This window comes from Elephas maximus, chromosome 9 (assembly GCF_024166365.1).
Source record: "Elephas maximus indicus isolate mEleMax1 chromosome 9, mEleMax1 primary haplotype, whole genome shotgun sequence".
Classification (NCBI taxonomy): domain Eukaryota; kingdom Metazoa; phylum Chordata; class Mammalia; order Proboscidea; family Elephantidae; genus Elephas; species Elephas maximus.
Window position 1 is genome coordinate 2248231 of NC_064827.1, and position 19878 is coordinate 2268108.

At 49.0% G+C, this 19878-nt stretch overlaps 1 protein-coding gene across 2 annotated transcripts in view; it reads right to left on the reverse strand.

The window, feature by feature from the left end:
- CAMSAP1 (calmodulin regulated spectrin associated protein 1) overlaps window positions 1-19878 on the reverse strand; it is a 112476-nt gene that overhangs the window by 69322 nt on the left and 23276 nt on the right. For both annotated transcript variants that reach the window (XM_049896613.1, XM_049896612.1), the window contains exon 3: window positions 2173-2435. In XM_049896613.1, the coding sequence (XP_049752570.1) occupies window positions 2173-2435 (263 nt within the window). The remainder of the gene's footprint in view (window positions 1-2172; window positions 2436-19878) is intronic.

The following is a 19878-nucleotide window of genomic DNA, read 5'->3' on the forward strand; positions in this document are numbered from 1 at the left end:
CGCTCCCGGGCAGCACGGCTCCCACCTCAGAGCTCGGGCGGCAGCAGCGCGACTCCCACCTCAGAGCTCGGGCGGCAGCAGCGCGACTCCCACCTCAGAGCTCGGGCGGCAGCAGCGCGACTCCCACCTCAGAGCTCGGGCGGCAGCAGCGCGTCTCCCACCTCAGAGCTCGGCAGTGCGCTCCCGGGCAGCACGGCTCCCACCTCAGAGCTCGGGCGGCAGCAGCGCGACTCCCACCTCAGAGCTCGGGCGGCAGCAGCGCGACTCCCACCTCAGAGCTCGGGCGGCAGCAGCGCGGCTCCCACCTCAGAGCTCGGCAGTGCGCTCCCGGGCAGCACGGCTCCCACCTCAGAGCTCGGGCGGCAGCAGCGCGACTCCCACCTCAGAGCTCGGGCAGCAGCAGCGCGTCTCCCACCTCAGAGCTCGGCAGTGCGCTCCCGGGCAGCACGCGAGGTGCTCGGCTCCTCTCCCTCACCTTCACAACATGCCGCCAGGCTTCCCAGGTGGTGGTGGGACTCCTGCTCCACAGCCTGGACACGGTACCGAGAGGAGGTGAGGAGACGAGCCCAGGCCACGTGAGGACGAGCTGTTGTGACCGCTGGCCAGGGTGCTACATACCAAGATCATACTACACTGTCCCGCCCTTTCTTTACAAAACACAAGTCCCACTCTCTTGACCAACACACAGCATCCACGAAGCCTGAGAGTGACCAACCACAGGATGCAAAATGCAAGTGAACAGCCTCCGCAAAACAAGTGTAGGAGGCGCCAGATGGGTTAGACCCAGAATGGGCTGGGAAAGTCACAAGAGCAGTGTGCCTTTCAAAGACTGGAAGGGAGGTGTGCTTAGAGGGGAAAAGGACTTGTTTATTTAGTCACAAAAATACTTACAAGATCTAATAGAATGGGCTCAATAATTATGTAGAGAGAGAAACCACAACTCCTGTAGAAAGTCTGCCTCCAAATGTTTCTATTAACATACCTCGATCCTCCATGGAACATTCACAACTAGAAAAAGAGCTAAAAGCAAGCCGCTAGGTTCCCAGTTTTGAAAGCCAGCAGTCATACCTGGAGACGCCCCCTTACTGAGGCCTCCTGCTGTACTCAGAGACCGGGGAACAAAGATCCAGATTTGACCTTTTTGTCTCAGTTTCTGAAAATAACCAGAGCAATCAAGATGCCTTTCTTTTCCAAAATGGCCAAGCAAGTAGGGGCTTCCCAGGCCCCACAGCCAGCAAACTAACCTCAGGAAGGGTGGGGCCATGGTGCAGTCACGTGTATTCATTGATTGGATCGATCAGAACTGAGCATTAAGGCCCTGTCATGCCTAGTCATTGAGGACCCAGTGACTAGGGGACCCTGGGCCATGGAGCTTTCTTTTTTGGGCTTCCTGGAGCGGCGAGAACATCCACCCACAGGAGAACACGGCTTGTCCTGGAACAATGAACGCCTCACGCCGTGAATGCTCCCAGACCTTGCCTGATGCATCTCTTCACAGCACCCTTTCTGGTTACAATAAACGGGAGCCGGAAGTACAGAAAGTCTCCTGAGCTTTATGAGTCGTTCTAGCAAATTATCGGAACCACTAGGTGCAACGAAAGCCAGCAGGGCCTGGTGTCTGCCTGTTGGGCAGCTGACTAGAAGGACATGGCGCTAACCTGTGAGGAATCAGCCCTGGGTGGCAAGTCAGACAGAAGAGGGCTGTGTGGTCGTTCTGTAAAGACCTAACTCTGGGTGTTCAGGGACTGAGAGCGCGAAAATGCCACGTGGGTGGCTGGTGGCAGAAACGGAGAAGTAGGAAAGCGTGGATGTGAGTTATCCTCGTGTTCTGGGGCTCGGCACTGTGCTCATTACTGCTTACACAGGGCTGCACCTCGATCAGGAGCCCCGCAGCACAGACGCAGTTCCCCCCGGCCTGGCTCTCCTGCTCATGCCATCGCGCCTACAGGCTAAGGGCAGACTCTAAGTTCCCTGTGCACGGAGTCGGCCCCAGAGGACAGCGAGCAGCTACATCTCAATCGGGAGCCCCGCAGCACAGACGCAGTTCCCACCCACAGGCTAAGGGCAGACTCTAAGTTCCCTACACAGAGTCGGCCCCAGACGACAGCGAGCCACTGCATCACAGCCAGGCCAGTCCCACAGAGCCAGTCCGTGCCCAAGAGGGAGCCTCACCATTTTCACAGGTGCACAGCTGAGGTCAGGCTCTGTCACGGGCATGTCGTCGCTCTCCATCACATAGATGCCCTTCTGAGACAGAGCCTGAATGACGGACTGGTGTCCCTGCAGCGCGGCCGCCTGGTCCCCTTTCAGGATGAGGCTGCAGACCCGGCAGTAAAGCTCACTGGACAGTAAGAGCTTGATGACAGGTGGCTTGATGTGCTCCTGCTCATACTGGTCAATGTAAAAAGGGTCCTTGAGGTCCTCAGGGATGTTGTCTGAAACAAGGCAAAGGTGACCAGGTGAGCACATCGAATGCTACACAAACCCTAACCCTTCTGCACCCACCACCAGCGCCCCACTGCCAGCACCCCACCACCAGCAGAGGACCAGGGGAGCCTCCCAGGCAGGCACAGCACAGATGGAGCTGGCAGTGGCAGGTGACCGAGAACACAGAGAAGAGCCGGATTTTTCCGTCATCCCAACATATTCTTTATGGGCAAAGGCACACCTTTGCTTCTCAGGCTCTCTGGGGACAGGGGTGGTGCGCATCATGTGATAACTTTCACCACCACTGCCCACCTACCTTGAAGTATACCTCCTAACTTAATGATCCCCCAACCTGAAGAACAAGCAGGTGTGCGAGCTCTGAGGGTTTTGTGAGAAACTGTGGTGGCTTAGTGGTTAAGACTTACGGCTGATAACCAAAAGGCTGGCAGTTCAAATTCACCATGCACTCCTTGGAAACTCTCCAGGGCAGTTCTACTCCGTCCCATAGGGTTGCTATGAGTTGGAATCAACTCGACGGCAGCGGGTTTGGTTTAGGTTTAAAAGGGAAGCAGAAGGAGCCCTGGTGGCACGGTGGTTAAATGGTTGGCTGCAAACCAAAAGGTTGGTGGTTCCAACCCACGAGCCACTCCTTAGAAACTCTATGGGGCAGTTCTACTCTGTCCCATAGGGTAGTTATGAGTCGGAATCGACCTGGCAACAATGTTTTTTTTTTTTTTTTTTTTCCAGCGAGGGTTACAGGAAGCAGAAGGAACCCTGGTGGTGCACTGTTTAAGCACTCGGCTGCTAACCAAAACCTTGGCAGTTCAAACCCATCAGCCGCTCTGCAGGAAAAAGATGCAGCAGTCTGCTTCCGTAAGATTTACAGCCTTGGAGACCCTATGGGCAGTTCTACTCTGTTCTCCTGGGTCGCTATGAGTTGGAATCGACTCGATGGCAGTGCCAACGGAAGCAAAGGGGGCAGTGGTGGTCCAGTGGCAGGATTCTCGCCTTCCAGATGGGAGACCCAGGCTCGATTCCCGGGCAACGCACCTGAAGCGCAGCCGCCACCCATCTGTCACTGGAAGCTTTCTTGTTGCTATGATGCTGAACGGGTTTCGGCAGAGCTTCCAGGCTAAGACAGACTAGGAAGAAAGACTTGGCTATCTACTTCCAAAAATCAGCCAGCGAGAACTCCACAGATCACAATGGTCTGACTCTGTTGTGCACGGACTCGCCATGAGTTGGTGGGCAACTTGACAGACGCCCACAAGGACAAGAGCGATGCGAAGTCACAGTCAGGTGAGGACGACGCAGTAGGGATGTGTGCAGGCATGCCCAGTACCAAGCCTGGGCAGGAGTGCTGCACGTCCTCTTCCCTAACACAAAAGTGGAACTGACCACAGTCTAAACAGCTGTAGTTTTAACAGGAGAGAGCCGGACCCGGTCCCACTGTAATGATGACAACAGAGCAAGAGTAACCACCCCTTACAAAGGCCCGCTCCGTACCAGGCAGCATCAAACTCCTTACAGGAGCCACAGTTGCCACCGGCCACTGCGGCTCTATCAAAGGACACCATCCCCAGTTGACACACGTGAAAACGGAGGCACAAAGAAGCTGGGTAACTTGCCCGAGGTCTCAAGTGGCAGCAACCAACTCTGAACCCATACAATCTGCTCCACGGCCCATGCCTTCAACAACTATGCGTACTGCCCCCTACAAACAATAAGAGAGCGCCAACCAGGCGCACAGAGGCCAGCACTGTGTTCCCCCTGGCTGGGCACCACGGCACCTTTCTAAGCAGGCAACAGTCTGCTGAGGGGCACCTCCCCAACGTGCCCTCACTCTTGTGCTGCAAGGTGTCAACAGATGTCCCATAGAAGGGGGAGGATCTAGGGTAGGACGAGAGGGGAAAAAATACCGCACTAACCTATTCCTTCGCACAGAGGACTCCCCAGAGCCTCTCCCAGGCTAGTGCCCTGAGGCTCTGAGCCAAGAGGGAACGCCAACCCCATGGTGCTTTCTGGAACTGTTAGCACCTTCAGGTCAGTTTAGAAAAGCGACTCTGGAGCCATCTCCAAGAACTGCTGAGACGTCAGCCCCACTGACAGCCAGCATTAGAACAACTGTTAACACCACGGGGTTCACAGCAAAGCCCAGCAAACCCTCCTTCCTCCCGTGAGCCCAGGCCCTCTGACACCTTCAGTGAGAGGACGCAGGAGCAATGTCACCACGCATTGGACAACTCTTCACAGTACCTCTCACACTCCTCTCCCACTTGCTTTAACTTTTACTTTCTTCCCGGGTACTATTTTCTGAGCGCTGAGTCACTGTAATTACGGGTCTGTAGCTCCTTGTCCTTCCCCACATTCTGACGACTTCACACTTGGTTACTGCTTCTAACAGTGGCCGCTGACATTTACACGGCATGGTAAGTGTTCGGCACTGTTGTGTACATTTAATTTGGTCACCACAGCAACCCTGTGAGTGGACACGGCCAGCGTCATCTCCACGGACATAACCAGACTCAAATCCCACACATCCACCTCGATTGCACTATATTTTAAAGTCATCTGGAGTTTTAAAACAGAAGACATCATACCGACAAAAGGAACTAACCCCAGCGCAGGAGAGGCCGTTTCTTCCTTCTCTGTTTCAGACAAGGAAGCGGGTCTGCAGAGGGGACCCCCAAGCAAGGGACTCCCAAGGGAACATGCCACAGCAGGAACAGGGGCAGAAACAAGGTGGCGGCGGAGCACGTGCACAGAGGCCGTGGGGCTTGAGCCGGTGGGCTGGAGGTCAGGGAGGGGCTGGAGGAAGGCCCTGACTGGGGGTGGTGCAGGTCACTCTGGGCTTCCGTCTTACTCAGCTGGCAGGGAGCAGCCGCCCAGCTAGTCAGACCCTCTCCTCCCTGTACCCTTCTGTCGCGCTTGCTTTTCCACAGGCCACAGGGCCCTTCCTGCCTCACTCCCCAGTGCCGCACTGAGTCTCATGCCTGAAAGACCAGGTGCCCACAGGGCTCCCCAGATGTGTATCTCTGGCCCCAGCACCTCCCTGCGCCCCTTCATCAACTGCCTACGTGAGGTCCCCTCAAGCCCAGTCTGCCTGTAACTGACCTCCAACCCCGGAACACCCTGCCCGCTCCCCCGCCGCCTCTCTCAGGGCCAGGGACTCAGCAAGCTTTAGTCCTCCCTCCCGCCTCTCCTCCTGCCCATACACAGCTTGACGGCAACCCCACAAGATGCAGTCAGAGTCTGACAGCCACCCCGAGTCCAAGTCACCCTCAGCTCCCAACAGACAACTCTTAACAGGCTCCACACGGGAGGGCAAACCCTCGTGATCCACCCCAGGACCAAGGCTTTGTGCAAGGGGAGATGGTGTGGGAAAACATGGGGGGCTGGTCTGAGACAGAAATGAGAAATCCCCCCAGGAAGGAAGGCAGAGTCTGTGAATGACCCCAGCTTTGAACCAAGTTCCTTTTATAATGCACCAAATAGAAATGTCTTCCAGGCCGTGGCCCACTTGGGGGCCTTTTGGAAATAACCAAGAGGACTGCTTCAGATTCAGGACAGTGAGAGCTAAGGGGAAACGATGCATTTATACACCGCCACAAAGCCCTCCTCCAGGTCGCTGCTGCATGCCCCACACAGAGTGGCCGAGGGACCCTTCAGGGCACAGGACATGCCGTCAGACCCTGGGTTTGTCAGTCCATTGGCCGTCTGCTTCAGGGAGGTCAACTAGCACAACCCCACCTCCCATGGGCTCAGTTCTCAAGTTCCTGATCAACTTTGCCAGAAACAACAACTATTATAAAAAATACTCTGAACTCATTTCTGGAGACCTCTTTTTTCATTTCTTCTGCAAACCAATAATAAGGCAGAATTATCCATTTGTTCAACAATTATTTATTGAGCACACATTGTGAGCCTGGAAGTCTACGAAACACTGGAGACTTAAAAGGGGGTCTGTGAAGTCGCTGCTCTAGGGGGCCGAGCCCCTCAGTGAAGTCGCAGGCAACCCCCACATGACGTGGTAGGCGTCACGCAGGGGAAGCGTGAGTGCCGACAAGACCCCTGCTCAGCACTGTGGGGGTGGAAGGGAAAGTAGGTGGGGTCAGAGAAGCTTTCCAGAGAAGGGAGCAGCCAGACGAGGAGAAGGGTGGGGGGCGTTTCAGATCCAGGGGAAGAGATGATAATGACCCTCCAGGAAGGAATTTTAGGGAATGACAGTGGTTCAGTATTGCATGAGACAAACCGGACTTTCAGACATTCGTTCAACAGGGTCTTCATTAAGCACCTACTGATGGCACAGTGATTAAAGTGTTCGGCTGCTAACCAAAAGGTCAGCAGTTCAAACGCACCAGCCACTTCACAGGAGAACGATGTGGCAGTTTGCTTCCATAAAGAGTACAGCCTTGGAAGCCCTATTGGGCAGTTCCACTCTGTCTTGTAGGGTCACTATGAGTCGGAAGGACCTGACAGCAGCATGTGTGGTCAGTTTTTGCATGCTCACACTAGGCGGCACTGAGGCGCTAGCGGACAGGGAGTTCTGAGGTCAGACAGTGAGTAAGGACATGGGTACCACCGGCTAGAGTCTGTAAACAGGGGCTGCTGCTGCCTCTCAGTGAGAGCAACGGTGGCAGACGTGAGAAGGCGGTGCTGGGAAGGGCCAAGGAGACACTCAGGAGGCACACGCATCAGGGGGCCAAGAGGAATAGGGGTGCGACCAAGGAGAGGGGCTCAGGAAGACAGCAGACTTCTAGCTTTGCAAACAAGGAACATGGCAGGGCCCTTCCCGATACAGGAAACCAGAGCACGAAAGAGGGGAGATGGGGGGCCAAGTTTAGCTCTGGACCTAGCGTTCCTGGGTGCCTGTTGGAAATTCAAGTGGCGAGCTCCAACAGGCAGGTGGATACAGACCTGGAACTCAAGAGAAGGTACTAGCTGGAGGCACTGGAATCGTCCAGGAGAAGGTGGCAGAGTGAGCACTGACACTGGTCAAGAATAAGACCTAAACAAAGAGCACCAAATGCCAAGGGCAGGCAGGGGAGGAGAAGCCAAGAAAGAAACAGACAGTGATCAGAGAAGGGGAGGAGACAGTGGACAAGGGAACGCGGTGCACAGAGAAAGCATTTCAAAGAGGGCGGGATCAGTGAGCAAGTGAAAGGAGATGAAGTGTAAGAGAGACGGAGATGGGGAAGCCAGAGCAACCTGACCAGGGCAAAGTCACAAAAGCTTCATAGACACAGCCAAATACCCTGAGGGGCCGAGCTGAGGGCTGAGGACCATGGTCTTGGGAGACATCTAGCTCAACTGGCATTACAAAGTCTATAAACAAAATGTTCTACATCTGACTGTGAGTAGCGACTGGGGTCTTAAAAGTCTGCGAGCGGCCATCTAAGACACATCTACTGGTCCTACCCTATCTGGCGCAAAGGAAAATGAAGAAGACCAAAGACATGGAGGAAAGATTAGTCCAAGGCGCTAATAAACCACAACTACCACAATCTCTACCAGTTTGAGCCCAGAACAACTAGACGGTGCCTGGTTACCACCACCGACTGCTCTGGCAGGGATCACAACAGAAGGTCCCAGACAGACCCGGAGAAAAATACAGAACAAAATTCAAACTCACACAGACACACAAAAAGACCTGGCTTGCTGGTCTGACGGAGACTAGAGAAACCCCAAGGGTATGGTCCCCAGATACCCTTTTAACTCAGGACTGAAATCAATCCTGAGGTTCACCCTTTAGCCAAAGATTAGACAGGTCTACAGGGCCAACAATAACACGTGTGAGGAACACGCTTAATAGTTCAATCATGTATACAGAGACTAATGGGCACACCAGCCCAAAAGCAAAGACGAGAACGCAAGGAAGGACAGGAAAACTGAAGAATGGAAACAGGGTACCCAGAATGGAGAAGGGGAGAGCATTGGCAACCAATGTCACAAAACAATTTGCGTATTGACTGTTTAATGAGAAACGAATTTGCTCTGTAAACTTCCCCCTAAAGCACAATAAAAAAGGGAGAAAGATGGAGAGCATCCACTGGACTTAGCAACAAAGAGGCAGCTGGCAGCCTTGAAAAGAGCAACTCCAGAAACAGTAGAAGAGGCAGCAGTTGCTGAATGAATGGGAAGAGAGCAAGGAGAGAAAGCTAGTGTTCGTCTCTCTCGCTTTGAAGAAGAACAAGGGGTCAGAAGAGGCTGGTTTGTTTTAGGGATTGGAGAAACGGGAGCGTCCACGTTGATGGGAGAAAACCCAACCAATGGGCTGTTGCTGTTGTTGTTGTTGTTGTCGTCAGTTGCCGTACAGTCAGCTCCAACCCAAGCCGATCCCGCACACAACAGAACTAAACGACGCCCCATCCGGCGCCATCTTTGCGATTGTTGGCTTGAGCCCACTGCTGTGGCCACCGCGTATTCTGGGAGCCTTCTATCCTAGGGGGCTCCTCATTCAGCAGGAATCAACTACAGCAACAGGTTGTTTTTTATTTTATTTTTTTCAATCCATGGAAGGGGCTGAAAAAGGAGGGACAAAGGCTGCTGCTGAAGGGAGGGAGATGGCAGGGGATGGAGCCCAGAGAGGCCATTTGCCTTCGATGAGAGGAAGAAGGGATGAAGGGACGGCTACAGATGCAGGTAGCTTTGTGGACAAAGTGGCTAGAAGTTGAGGAAATTATGTCAGACGCTGCATTGCTTTTCTGTACAGCTGGAGGCAGTAGCCTCTGCCGGGTGGGGTGGATCCCAATATGGAAGAAGGGAAGATGTTTGAAGCAGGTGCTGCAGAGGATGGCAGGAAGGGCGGACTCAGCAAGTCCAAGCACGACTCCAGGCAGTGGGGCAGGCCCCGCTGGGACTGGACCTGTCTGAGCTGGTGTCGCTGCCCTCCAAGCTGGGCTGATGTAGGGTTAGCAGTGCGCTGGGTGGAGCTGATGGAAAGGTAGCAGGGCAAGGGACCAGAGGACTCTGGCAGTTGGCACTAAAAATGGTACCTAACCCCAACAAAGAAGGAAATGAGCAAAGCAGACAGCTGACCAGGTGTCCACAGGAGGGCTGGAGCACAGCCTCTTGAAGGTATGGCAGCACAAGCATGAGAAGAGGCCACCTAAGGCCACGCAGCTGAACCCCAGCCTACCCCTGCTCCAATCTGACCCTCGGCCCTCACATCTGTAAATTAAGGATAATAAAATACCCAGCTCATAGGGCTGCGGTGAGGATTAAATAAATTAATATATGGTGAGCGCTTAGAGCTGTGCCTGGAACTCAGGACGTTCTACATGAGTATTAGCTACTCCACTTACTGTTGACATGATTGTTGTGCATCAAGAGAACAGCCCTCTCCTTCGCCCTCCTAAAACCCTGGTGGCCTAATGGTTAAGTGCTGCAGCTGCTAACCAAAAGGTCGGCAGTTCAAATCCACCAGGAACTCCTTGTAAACTCTATGGGGCAGTTCTACTCTGTCCTATAGGGTCACCATGAGTTGGCATCAACTCGACAGGTACGGGTTTGTTTTTTTGGTCTTTCTCCTCCATCCCATGAGGGCCCAGCCCTGTCTGCTGAGGCCAGGGCACCATAATCACTGCAGCCCAGAGCCCGGCCAGGGGGACCATCAAGGCAGCATCCAGCAAAGGCTTCCTCAGCAGGTGGCTCCAAACTGTTGCCACTGCCTAATAGAAAGCCTTCTACTGAAACAGACCCCCACCCAGTCCAAGGAAACCAAAGGTGTGCAGCTCCAACGCTGGGCAAGGCCTCAGAGGGCCACATACCAGTGACTTGCAGCCTGCTGCATACCCAAGCTACCTGGGAGCTTTACAAGAAAAGACCCCATCCAGACCAGTGACATCAGCATTGCTGTGGGTGACCCAGGCACCGGTACCTTTAGTACAAGTAAGTGAGACTCACTACTAGAGACTCCAAGATGGATACGACAGTCTCTCTAGAAGATGCTAATAATCTAGTAACAGGAATAAGGTGCACGAAGACACTCATCAAGTGAGGTAAAATAACCGGAGGTCTTCTCTTCCCAGATGCCCCACGACATGCCCCAGCCCTACACTGGAGATGCCAGACAAGAAGAGGCTAAGGCATGTGATGAGCTCACATATGGTCCCTGCAGGGCAGAGACCACTTGGCTGTCCACACCCTACACCAGGCAAGGCCCAATCATGAAACTGTCTCCCCAGCAGTGGCAGGAGTAGGTGCACGGGGAGAGCCAGCAGCTACAGGTCTTCCCTCCCCCACCCCACTGAGGTAGACTCAGCTGCAGGAAGTGCACAGTAGGCAAGGGAGGTTAAAGCCTTGGTTCCCTGGCCAGAAGACCAGAAGGAAACCCTGGGATCCAGACAGTGGGGGCAGGATGCCAGCGAAGAGGGAACTAGGCAGACAGACCTTCAAGTCTGTGTATAATGCCCAGGACACCCCCAGCAACCCAAGTGTGAAACCACCCGAGTCAGCACAGCGAAGACTTGGAGAACCCGACTCTGACGCAGCCACAGCCCAGGTTTCCACTGCCCAGCGTGGCACACGTGCGGACAGAGCAGAACCATACAGGCCCTGAAAGCTCAACGGACACAGGAACAACAGCTCACAGAAGGCAGCTTAGAGCTTACAGGGTGAGCCTAACTGGAATGACTAACTGCTAAAATTTTTAAAAATCAACATTCTTCAGATTTTAACAGGACCTAGAGTCTCAAAACATAATTCTCTCAATGTCCAGGATACAATCCAAAATTATTCAACAAAGAAGGAACCAGAAAAACCTACAACTCTACTGGGACAGGCAATCAGCAGACACCGGCCCCAAGATGATCCAAAAGCTGGAATCATCAGACAAAGACTTTAACCAGTTACTATAACTACGCTCCAAGATGTAAGGGCAGACGCCTCTGAAATGAAAGAAAAACTAACATAAAACTATGAAAAAGTTCTGGGCAAAGAAATGTTAAGTCCGAGTTTGGTGGGGAAACCAAAAACCAGAGCAGGAGGGAGACAGGTGCCGGTGAAGAACAAGGCTGGCAGAAAATTTTGTATTCTTTCTTTCTTCCCTCCATGCTGCCCTCACTTGTACACCGGTGTTCACTGCAGGACTACGCACAGTAGCCAAAAGGTGGAAACAACCTAAACACCCACCAACAGATGAGTGGATGAACAAACCATGGTACATAAAATGGAACGGTACTCAGACATAAAGCGATGTGAAGTCATCACGCATGCTACAACATGGGTGAAACTCAAAGACATTATGCTGAGTGGAATGAGTCAATCGCAAAAGGAAAATACCGTACGACCTCAGTTATATGAAATGACAAAAGTAGGTAAATATATAAATATATAGAGACCAACAATTATTAGAGGTTACTTGGAGATGGAGGGAAGAGAGAGAAAGGGAATTAAGAAGTAATGAGTTTATGTTGATGTTGTTGTTAGGTGCCATCATGTCGGTTCCAACCCATAGCAACACAAAAAAACACTGCCTGATCCTGCTCCATCCTGGCAATTGTTGCCATGTTTGAGACCACTGTTGCAGCCGCTGTGTCAATCCATCTTGCTTAGGATCTCCACCTTTTTCGCTGACCCTCTACCTTCCCAAGCGTGATGTCCTTCTCCAGAAACTGATCCCTCCGTTGGTAACATGTTCAAAGTATGTGAGACGAAGTCTCGCCATCCTTACTTCCAAGGAGCACTATGGCATACTCCTTCCAAGACAGGTTTGTTCTTTCTTCCGGCAGCACACATATATTCAATGTTCTTCTGGCAGTCCATGGTATATTCAATATTCGTCACCAACACCATCATTCAAAAGCATCAGTTCTTCTTCGGTCTTCCTTATTCTTTGTCCAGCTTTCGCATACATACGAGGCAACTAAAAACATCACAGCTTGGGACAGGCACACCTTAAGCCTCAAAGTAACATCTTTGCTTTTCAAAACTTTAAAGAGGTCTTTTCCAGCACATGTGCCCAATGAAATACGTCATTTCATTTCTTGACTGCTGGTTCCATGAGTCTTGATTATAGGTCCACATAAAATAAAATCCTTGACAACTTCAATCTTTTCTCCATTTATCATGATTTTGCTTATTGGTCAGTTGTGAGGATTTGTTTCCTTTATGGTGAGGTGTAATCCATCTGAAGGCTGTAGTCTTTGATCTTCATCAGTAAGTGCTTCAAGTCCTCTTCATTTTCAGCAAGCAAGGTTGTGTCATCTGCATATCAAAGGCTCTTACTGAGTCTTCCTCCAATCCTGATGCTACATTCTTCTTCATATTATCCAGTTTCTCAGATTTGCTCAGCATACGGATTGAATAAGTATGGTGAAAGGATATAACCCTGATGCACACCTTTCCTAATAATTTTAAACCATATAGTATCCTCTTGTTCTTTTCAAATGACTGCCTCTTGGTCTATGTACAGGTTCCACATGAGCACAATTACGGGATTCTGAAATTCCCATTCTTCGCAACGTTATCCATAATTTGTTATGATCCACACAGTCAAATGCCTTTGCATGCTCAATAAAACACAGGAAAACATCTTTCTGGAATTCTCTGCTTTCAGCCATGAGCCATCTGACGTCAGCAATGCTATTTCTGCTTCCACATTCTCTTCTGGGTCCAGCTTAAATTTCTGGCAGTTCCCTGTTGATGTACTGCTGCAACCGTTTTCAAATTATCTTTAGCAAAATTTTGCTTGCGTGTGATATTGATGATATTGCTCAATAATTTCTGCAATCTAAAAAAAAAATTTTTTTTTCTTTAGAATGGGTACAAATATGGACCTCTTCTGGTCAGTTGTCTTACAAATTTCATGACATAGACCAGTGAGTACCTCTAGCACTGCATCCGTTTGCTAAAACATCTCAGTTGGTACTCCACCAATTCCTGGAGCCTTGTTTTTCACCAATGTCTCCAGTGCGGCTTGGACTTCTTCCTTCAACGCCATTGGTTCTTCATCATATACTACCTCTTGAAAATTAATTGTGCTCATGAGGAACCTTTACATAGATCAAGAGGCGATTGTTCGGACAGAACAAGCTGATACTGATTGGTTAAAAGTCAGTAAAGGTGTGCGTCAGGGCTGTATTCTTTCACCATATCTATTTAATCTGTATGCTGAACAAATAATAAGAGAAGCTGGACTAGATGAAGAAAAATGGGGCATCAGGATTGGAGGAAGACTTATTAACAACCTGCGTTATGCAGATGACACAACCTTGCTTGCTGAAAGTGAAAAGGACTTGAAGCACTTACTAATGAAGATCAAAGACCACAGCTTTCAGTATGGATCACACCTCAACATAAAGAAAACAAAAACCCTCACAACTGGATCAATGAGCAACATCATGATAAATGGAGAAAAGACTGAAGTTGTCAAGGATTTCATTTTACTTGGATCCACAATCAACAGCCATGGAAGCAGCAGTCAAGAAATAAAAAGACGCGTTGCATTGGGCAAATCTGCTGCAAAGGACCTCTTCAAAGTGTTGAAGAGCAAAGATGTCACCCTGAAGACTCAGGTGTGCCTGACCCAAGCCATGGTGTTTTCAATCACATCATATGCATGTGAAAGCTGGACAATGAATAAGGAAGACAGACAAGTTGATGCCTTTGAATTGGGGTGTTGGCGAAGAATACTGAACATACCATGGGCTGCCAAAAGAACGAACAAATCTGTCTTGGAAGAAGTGAGGCCAGAATGCTCCTTAGAGGCAAGGATGGCGAGACTGCATCTTACATACTTTGGACATGTTGTCAGGAGGGATCAATCCCTGGAGAAGGACATCATACTTGGCAGAGTACAGGGTCAGCAGAAAAGAGGAAGACCCTCAACGAGGTGGATTGACACAGTGGCGGCAACAATGAGCTCAAGCATAACAAGGATTGAAAGGATGGTGCAGGACCGGGCAGTGTTTCGTTCTGTTGTGCATAGGGTTGCTATGAGTCGGAACTAACTCGACGACACCTAACAACAATAACAACCTCTTGAAATGGCTGAACGTTGACCAATTCTTTTGGATACAGTGACTCTGTGTATTCCTTCTATCTTCTTTTGCTACATACCGCACCTTTAATTGCAAATCAAGTCTTGAATTTTTTTCTTTAGTTCTTTCAGTTTGAGAAACGCCAAGTGTGTTCTTCCCTTTTGGTTTTCTAACTGCAAGTCTTTGCATGTTTCATTATAATATTTTACTTTGTCTTCTCAAGCTGTCCTTTGAAAAGTTCTGTTCAGCTCTTTCACATCATCATGTCTTCCGTTCACTTTAGCCACTCTACGTTCAATAGCAAGTTTCAGTCTTTTCTGACATCCATTTTGGTCTTTTTTTTCTTTCCTATCTTTTTAAAGACGTTTTGCTTTCTTATGTATGATGTCCTTGAAGTTATGCCCAACTCCTCTGGTCTTCTGTCATTAGTGTTGAATGCGTGAGATCTATTCCTGAGTTGGTCTCCATTATGTCTACGGTGATGGGGAAAGTGCCATCGATTAGGAATAATGGTTACACAACTTGACCAACAGTAACTGATATCAGTGAATTGTACACCAGACAAAGGGCAAAACGGCAAACGTGTTCTGTGTAATTTTACAGTAACAGCATCTAAAAAAAGGATGCAATTGCTGATCTAAGGTACAACCAAAAGCCCTCCCAGGGTTAGCTCCGTTGGTTCAAGGGCTCTGTGGGGCTGCCAGCCCACTGGCCTAACACTGCTTTTAGGGTTTCTGATTTACCTCCCAGTTCCATGAGTCGTGTCTAGTGTCTTAAAGCTTGTGGGCAGCCAGTCAAGATGTAATAGACCTCTATTTGCCTGGAGCAGCAGGAAAAGAAGGGACCCGGGAATCAGAGAGGAAACTGGACTACAGGTCTAGCTGCCTCCTTGAACTATTGCCTCCGTTGCCATGAGACCAGAAGAGGAACTGGGTGGTACCTGGCTACCATTACCAAATGTTTCAATTAAGGACTCAACTGATGAGTCTTGATTAAAAGGGGAAAATGTGAAACAGAATTTTAAATTTCTTACAGAATCCAGACATCCCGGACCTATTGAATCTGGAGGAATCCCCAAATCTGTTGCCCTGAAAAATTTTTTGTGTCTTGAACCAAAACTATCCCCTTAAGTCATCTTCAAACTAAACAACAGTTTAGCCGAATTAGTAAAGAATGTTCCGCTGAGCAGGGTGCACCTTTAAAGAATTACCTATATCAGATCAAACTGACAAGAGTAACTCTAAATAAAGTACAAATGAGTAGTTTCCACAGCAGTAAGTCTAAGTCAATGGTGGTGAAATAACACGGGGAGAGACAGTGAGAACGGTAACCAACATGAAGAACGCAACCAACGTCACTCAACTGTCCGTGTAGAAATTGTTGAGTGGCTGCATGATCTGCTATGTGTATTTTACCAGAAATTTTTTTAAACTTTCATTTTGTGAGTAATTAAAGGATAATTTTATTCATGTTACCTTCATGAATTAGAAGCATTCCTAACTTAACAAAACACTGTTAAGCAACACCACCAACAACAAAAAGACGAGAAGCAATTTGTTCATGAACCAAATCCACCTTAATCAATTCTGTCTTCTACTCTCCTCCAAACCTTTAGCTCTAAGGCGATTACGGGACTATATATCTTATATAACATTACCAGGGAAGGGAACAGTCCGCAAATTATTTTTCAGTAACGAAACTTTATTCTAATTAATAGGAAAATAATTTTTAAAATACGTAAGTATATATTTTTAGAAATCACTGCACATTTTGGCTCTTTAAATGTTACTATAATTTTTGCTTTCCATGTGGATTTCACGTTCCAGGTGTCATTGTTAAGGACCTTGGTTACTGCACCATGGCTGACACAGGGTTCCAAGCTCCGTAACGGAGCACAATGATCTTTCACAAGATGGAATATGCTCCCTTGTCATTACGTTCAATGCCAATGTGTGCAGCCTATTACACACAGAAGGTCAATATGATTTTTAAAAAATTAAATTTGGTGTTTACCCCTTAAAAAAAAAACAAAACTCAACAGGACAGACACTAACTTAGCCCCTCTCCCCAGATAAATATTACCACATGCAGCTATATCCTGAGGATTCCAATGCAAGCTCACAGAAAAATAACAAGACACCTAAGGAGCACAACCACTGGAAAAGAAAGACAAACTGAATAACCTACATCTGACAAAGGGAAATTAACGATCAAACAGCAGTATTTTAAGTAAATATAGCATCTTCAAAGACGTGCAGGGAGGCATTCTACCCCCAGTAATGATGGACCATGGAATTCAGACCAACGTCCCCAGCTACTGAGCTCCAGTAGGTAAAAACAGAGTTAACATCTGCATGAAGGCTTTGGAAAGAACCCTCAGGTCAAGGTCAGGGAGAAGACTACAATCCAGAGGGCCCAACAAATGGAGACCACTTATACCCTGAGGGTATCTGCCTTTCTCCTAGGAGGATTTGTCCACTCCACAAGAGATGGTAAAGAGGTTAAGCTGCATTTTTGAAAACTACAGATTTATGAGGGTAAAAGTTGAATTCCAGGGCCTGCTAAATGGGAAGAGGAGACACCGATAATCTTCCAGACACTTTGGGCTGGAAAACTGCAGGGCTTCCCCCTGAATATGAGTGAATCTGAAGTAGGTCAGCCTTTGAAAGCACTAAAGCTCACCTTAGAAGCACCTCAAGCCATGAAACTGGATTGAGGTGATTATAGATTGACAATGGATTGCTGTGTCTCTGGGTAACTGCTGGAAGCAAATGTAAATTTTCCTTAAGATCATCTTAGGCCTCAAATTACTCCTACAAACAACTTTTCAAATACAATGTACTAGTGCATAATGAAAAAAAAAAAGGGCAGATTTGCAAAAGAACAAAACAAAAGCCAGCTGAAGCAACAAACAGTAGACGCAGGCTCACAGGCTGCTGGTACCTGCTAAGACGAATTAAGTCCAGTACAACCTCTCTCTCCCACTGATTTCAGCTAAAACTCTGGACAAAATACAAAACACAAGTACCTGAGGATTCTGAAAAGTAAACAACAGCAGGCAAATTGAGGAGGAGAGTCAGAACTTAAAAGAAGCATCCTTTATGAGGCCAAGTTTCTACTTTTGTTTCCTCTTTTCTCTTCACATTTGAACTGAGGGCAGCCTCAGCTACAGAACTACACAGCAGGCTCAGGGAGCAAAACTTCTGAGAGAAACCCCATCTTTCTGGACAGAGGACCAGGAAGACAGGACCAGGAAGAAGGGCTCCTGTAGCTGGAACATGTGGGAGTGCTGGGTTTTTGTTTTTCTTTCTTCTCTCCTGACCCTGCCCTAAATTGGCCCCAGTCACAGGACCAAGCAGTGGCAGAGCAGGCAGCTGACGCTCTAAAAGAAACCCCATCTTTATGGCCAGGGGAACCAGGAAAAGGGGCTTCAGGGGTCTTTAGAGTATGAGGGAGAGCACCATTACTTTTTCCTCTATCTTTTCTCACTGCTTTGCCCCAAGTGTGTGGCCCCAGCTGTAAAACTCCAACTGAAACCTGTCATTTTGGTCAGAGTACGAGAAGGGGCTTTTAGGTGTCAGAACTTGTGAGGGGAAATCCAAGGAAGGAGAGAGCTGGAAAACTGAATCCCGTTATGTGTATACAAAACCAAACCCACTGCCATCAAGTCGATTTCAACTCACTGTGGACCTATAGGACAGAGTAGAACTGCTCCTTAGGGTTTCCAAGGCTGTAATCTTCATGGAAGCAGACTGCCACATCTTTCTCCAGCAGAGCAGCTGCTGGGTTCAAACCGCTGACCTTTTGGTTAGCAGCCGAGCACTTTAACCACTGCACCATCAGGGCTCCTCTATTATCTGTATAAACCTGCACAACCCTTGGCTTACTCCTGAGCCACATGTGCACAGGACAGACCCAAAGCAGCACAGCAAAGACTTTGAAAACTGAACTGACATTGGGACCAGTGCCCATAAATGGCGAGACAGAACTTGTGGTCTGAACCTAATGGGGTTGATGGCAACTCCGGTGCAAGACAATCAAACAAACAAACAAACGTCAACATTACCCAAAAGATTTTAACAGGACCCAGAGAATAGAGTCTCACAATGTAATATTCAAAATGTCCAGGACACAATCCATAATTACTCAATATATAAAGAAATAGAAAAATGTGACCAATTCTCCAGGGAAAAAACAATCAACAGATGCCAACTCTGCGAAGACCCAGATGTTGGAATTATAAAAGACTTTAAAGCAGCTGTTATAACTAGACTCCATTAGGTAAAAACAAACACTCTTAGAACAAATGGAAAGATAGAAGTTTTGAGCACAGAAATAAAAACTATAAATGAACTAAAATTTCAGAACTAAAAAAATACAATACGCCCCCTCCCCACTTATCAATATGGTTAGGTTCCAAACACCAGGTTTTTATGCGAAAATCAGTATTATGCAAAAATGTAGGATGACCACATCAGATGCACAATGGCTACATCGTTACATAACTGCCAAACCACCGAGAGTCGTGCCAGGCAAGTCGACATCTTAACCATCACAACCAGTGTTACTCTTGCCCTGCATCTCTGTGTTCGTTACTGCCAAATGTACACTGCTAATGCACAAAATAGCGGGACAGATTTTTCACTATCGTTGTAAATGCGAAATGCTGGATAACAAAATAGTCGGTATGTGAGGAGTACGTGTACCGCGAGGGCTCCAACTTTGAGCCTACAAACTGCACTATAGAAATGACAAGGTGGGCAAGCTCGGCCTTTATTACTAACCATGTAGCAAGGATCACCATGAATCCAACTCCCAGCTGGAAGTGGATCCAGGCCTCACCCTCCCATATTTCCACTCCTTGTTGCCAGACACCTCCATGGCAATTCCTCTCTCTAACCCTGAAAACCAAAAAGCCAAACCCACTGCCGCAGCGTCAACTCCAACTCATAGCGGCCCTGTAAGGTGAGAAGAACTGTCCCTATGGGGCTTCCGAGGCTGTCTTTGTGGAGGCAGACCGCCACATACCGCCACACCCTTCTCCCTCGGAGCGGCTGGGGGGTTCAACTGCTGACCTTCCAAGACCGCCACACCCTTCTCCCACGGAGCTGCTGGGGGGTTCAACTACTGACCGTCCAGTGAGTGGCCAAGTGCTCAACCACTGCACTACCAGGGTTCTTCTCTGGCCCTGCCCACTCAGAATTAGACCAGACCTCATTCCCTGCTATCCTGAGCTGGATCGAAACATCCCTGGCCTACTGGTCCCACCCCGTCTGGACTGAGAGAGAATGAAGAAAACCAAAGACACGAGGGAAGCTTAGTCCAAAGGACTAACGGACCACAACTCCCACAGCCTCCACCAGACTGAGTCCAGCACAACGAGATGGTGCCCAGCTACCACCACCGACTGCTCTGACAGGAATCACAATAGACTGTCCCAGACAGAGCTGGAGAAAAACACAGAACGCAA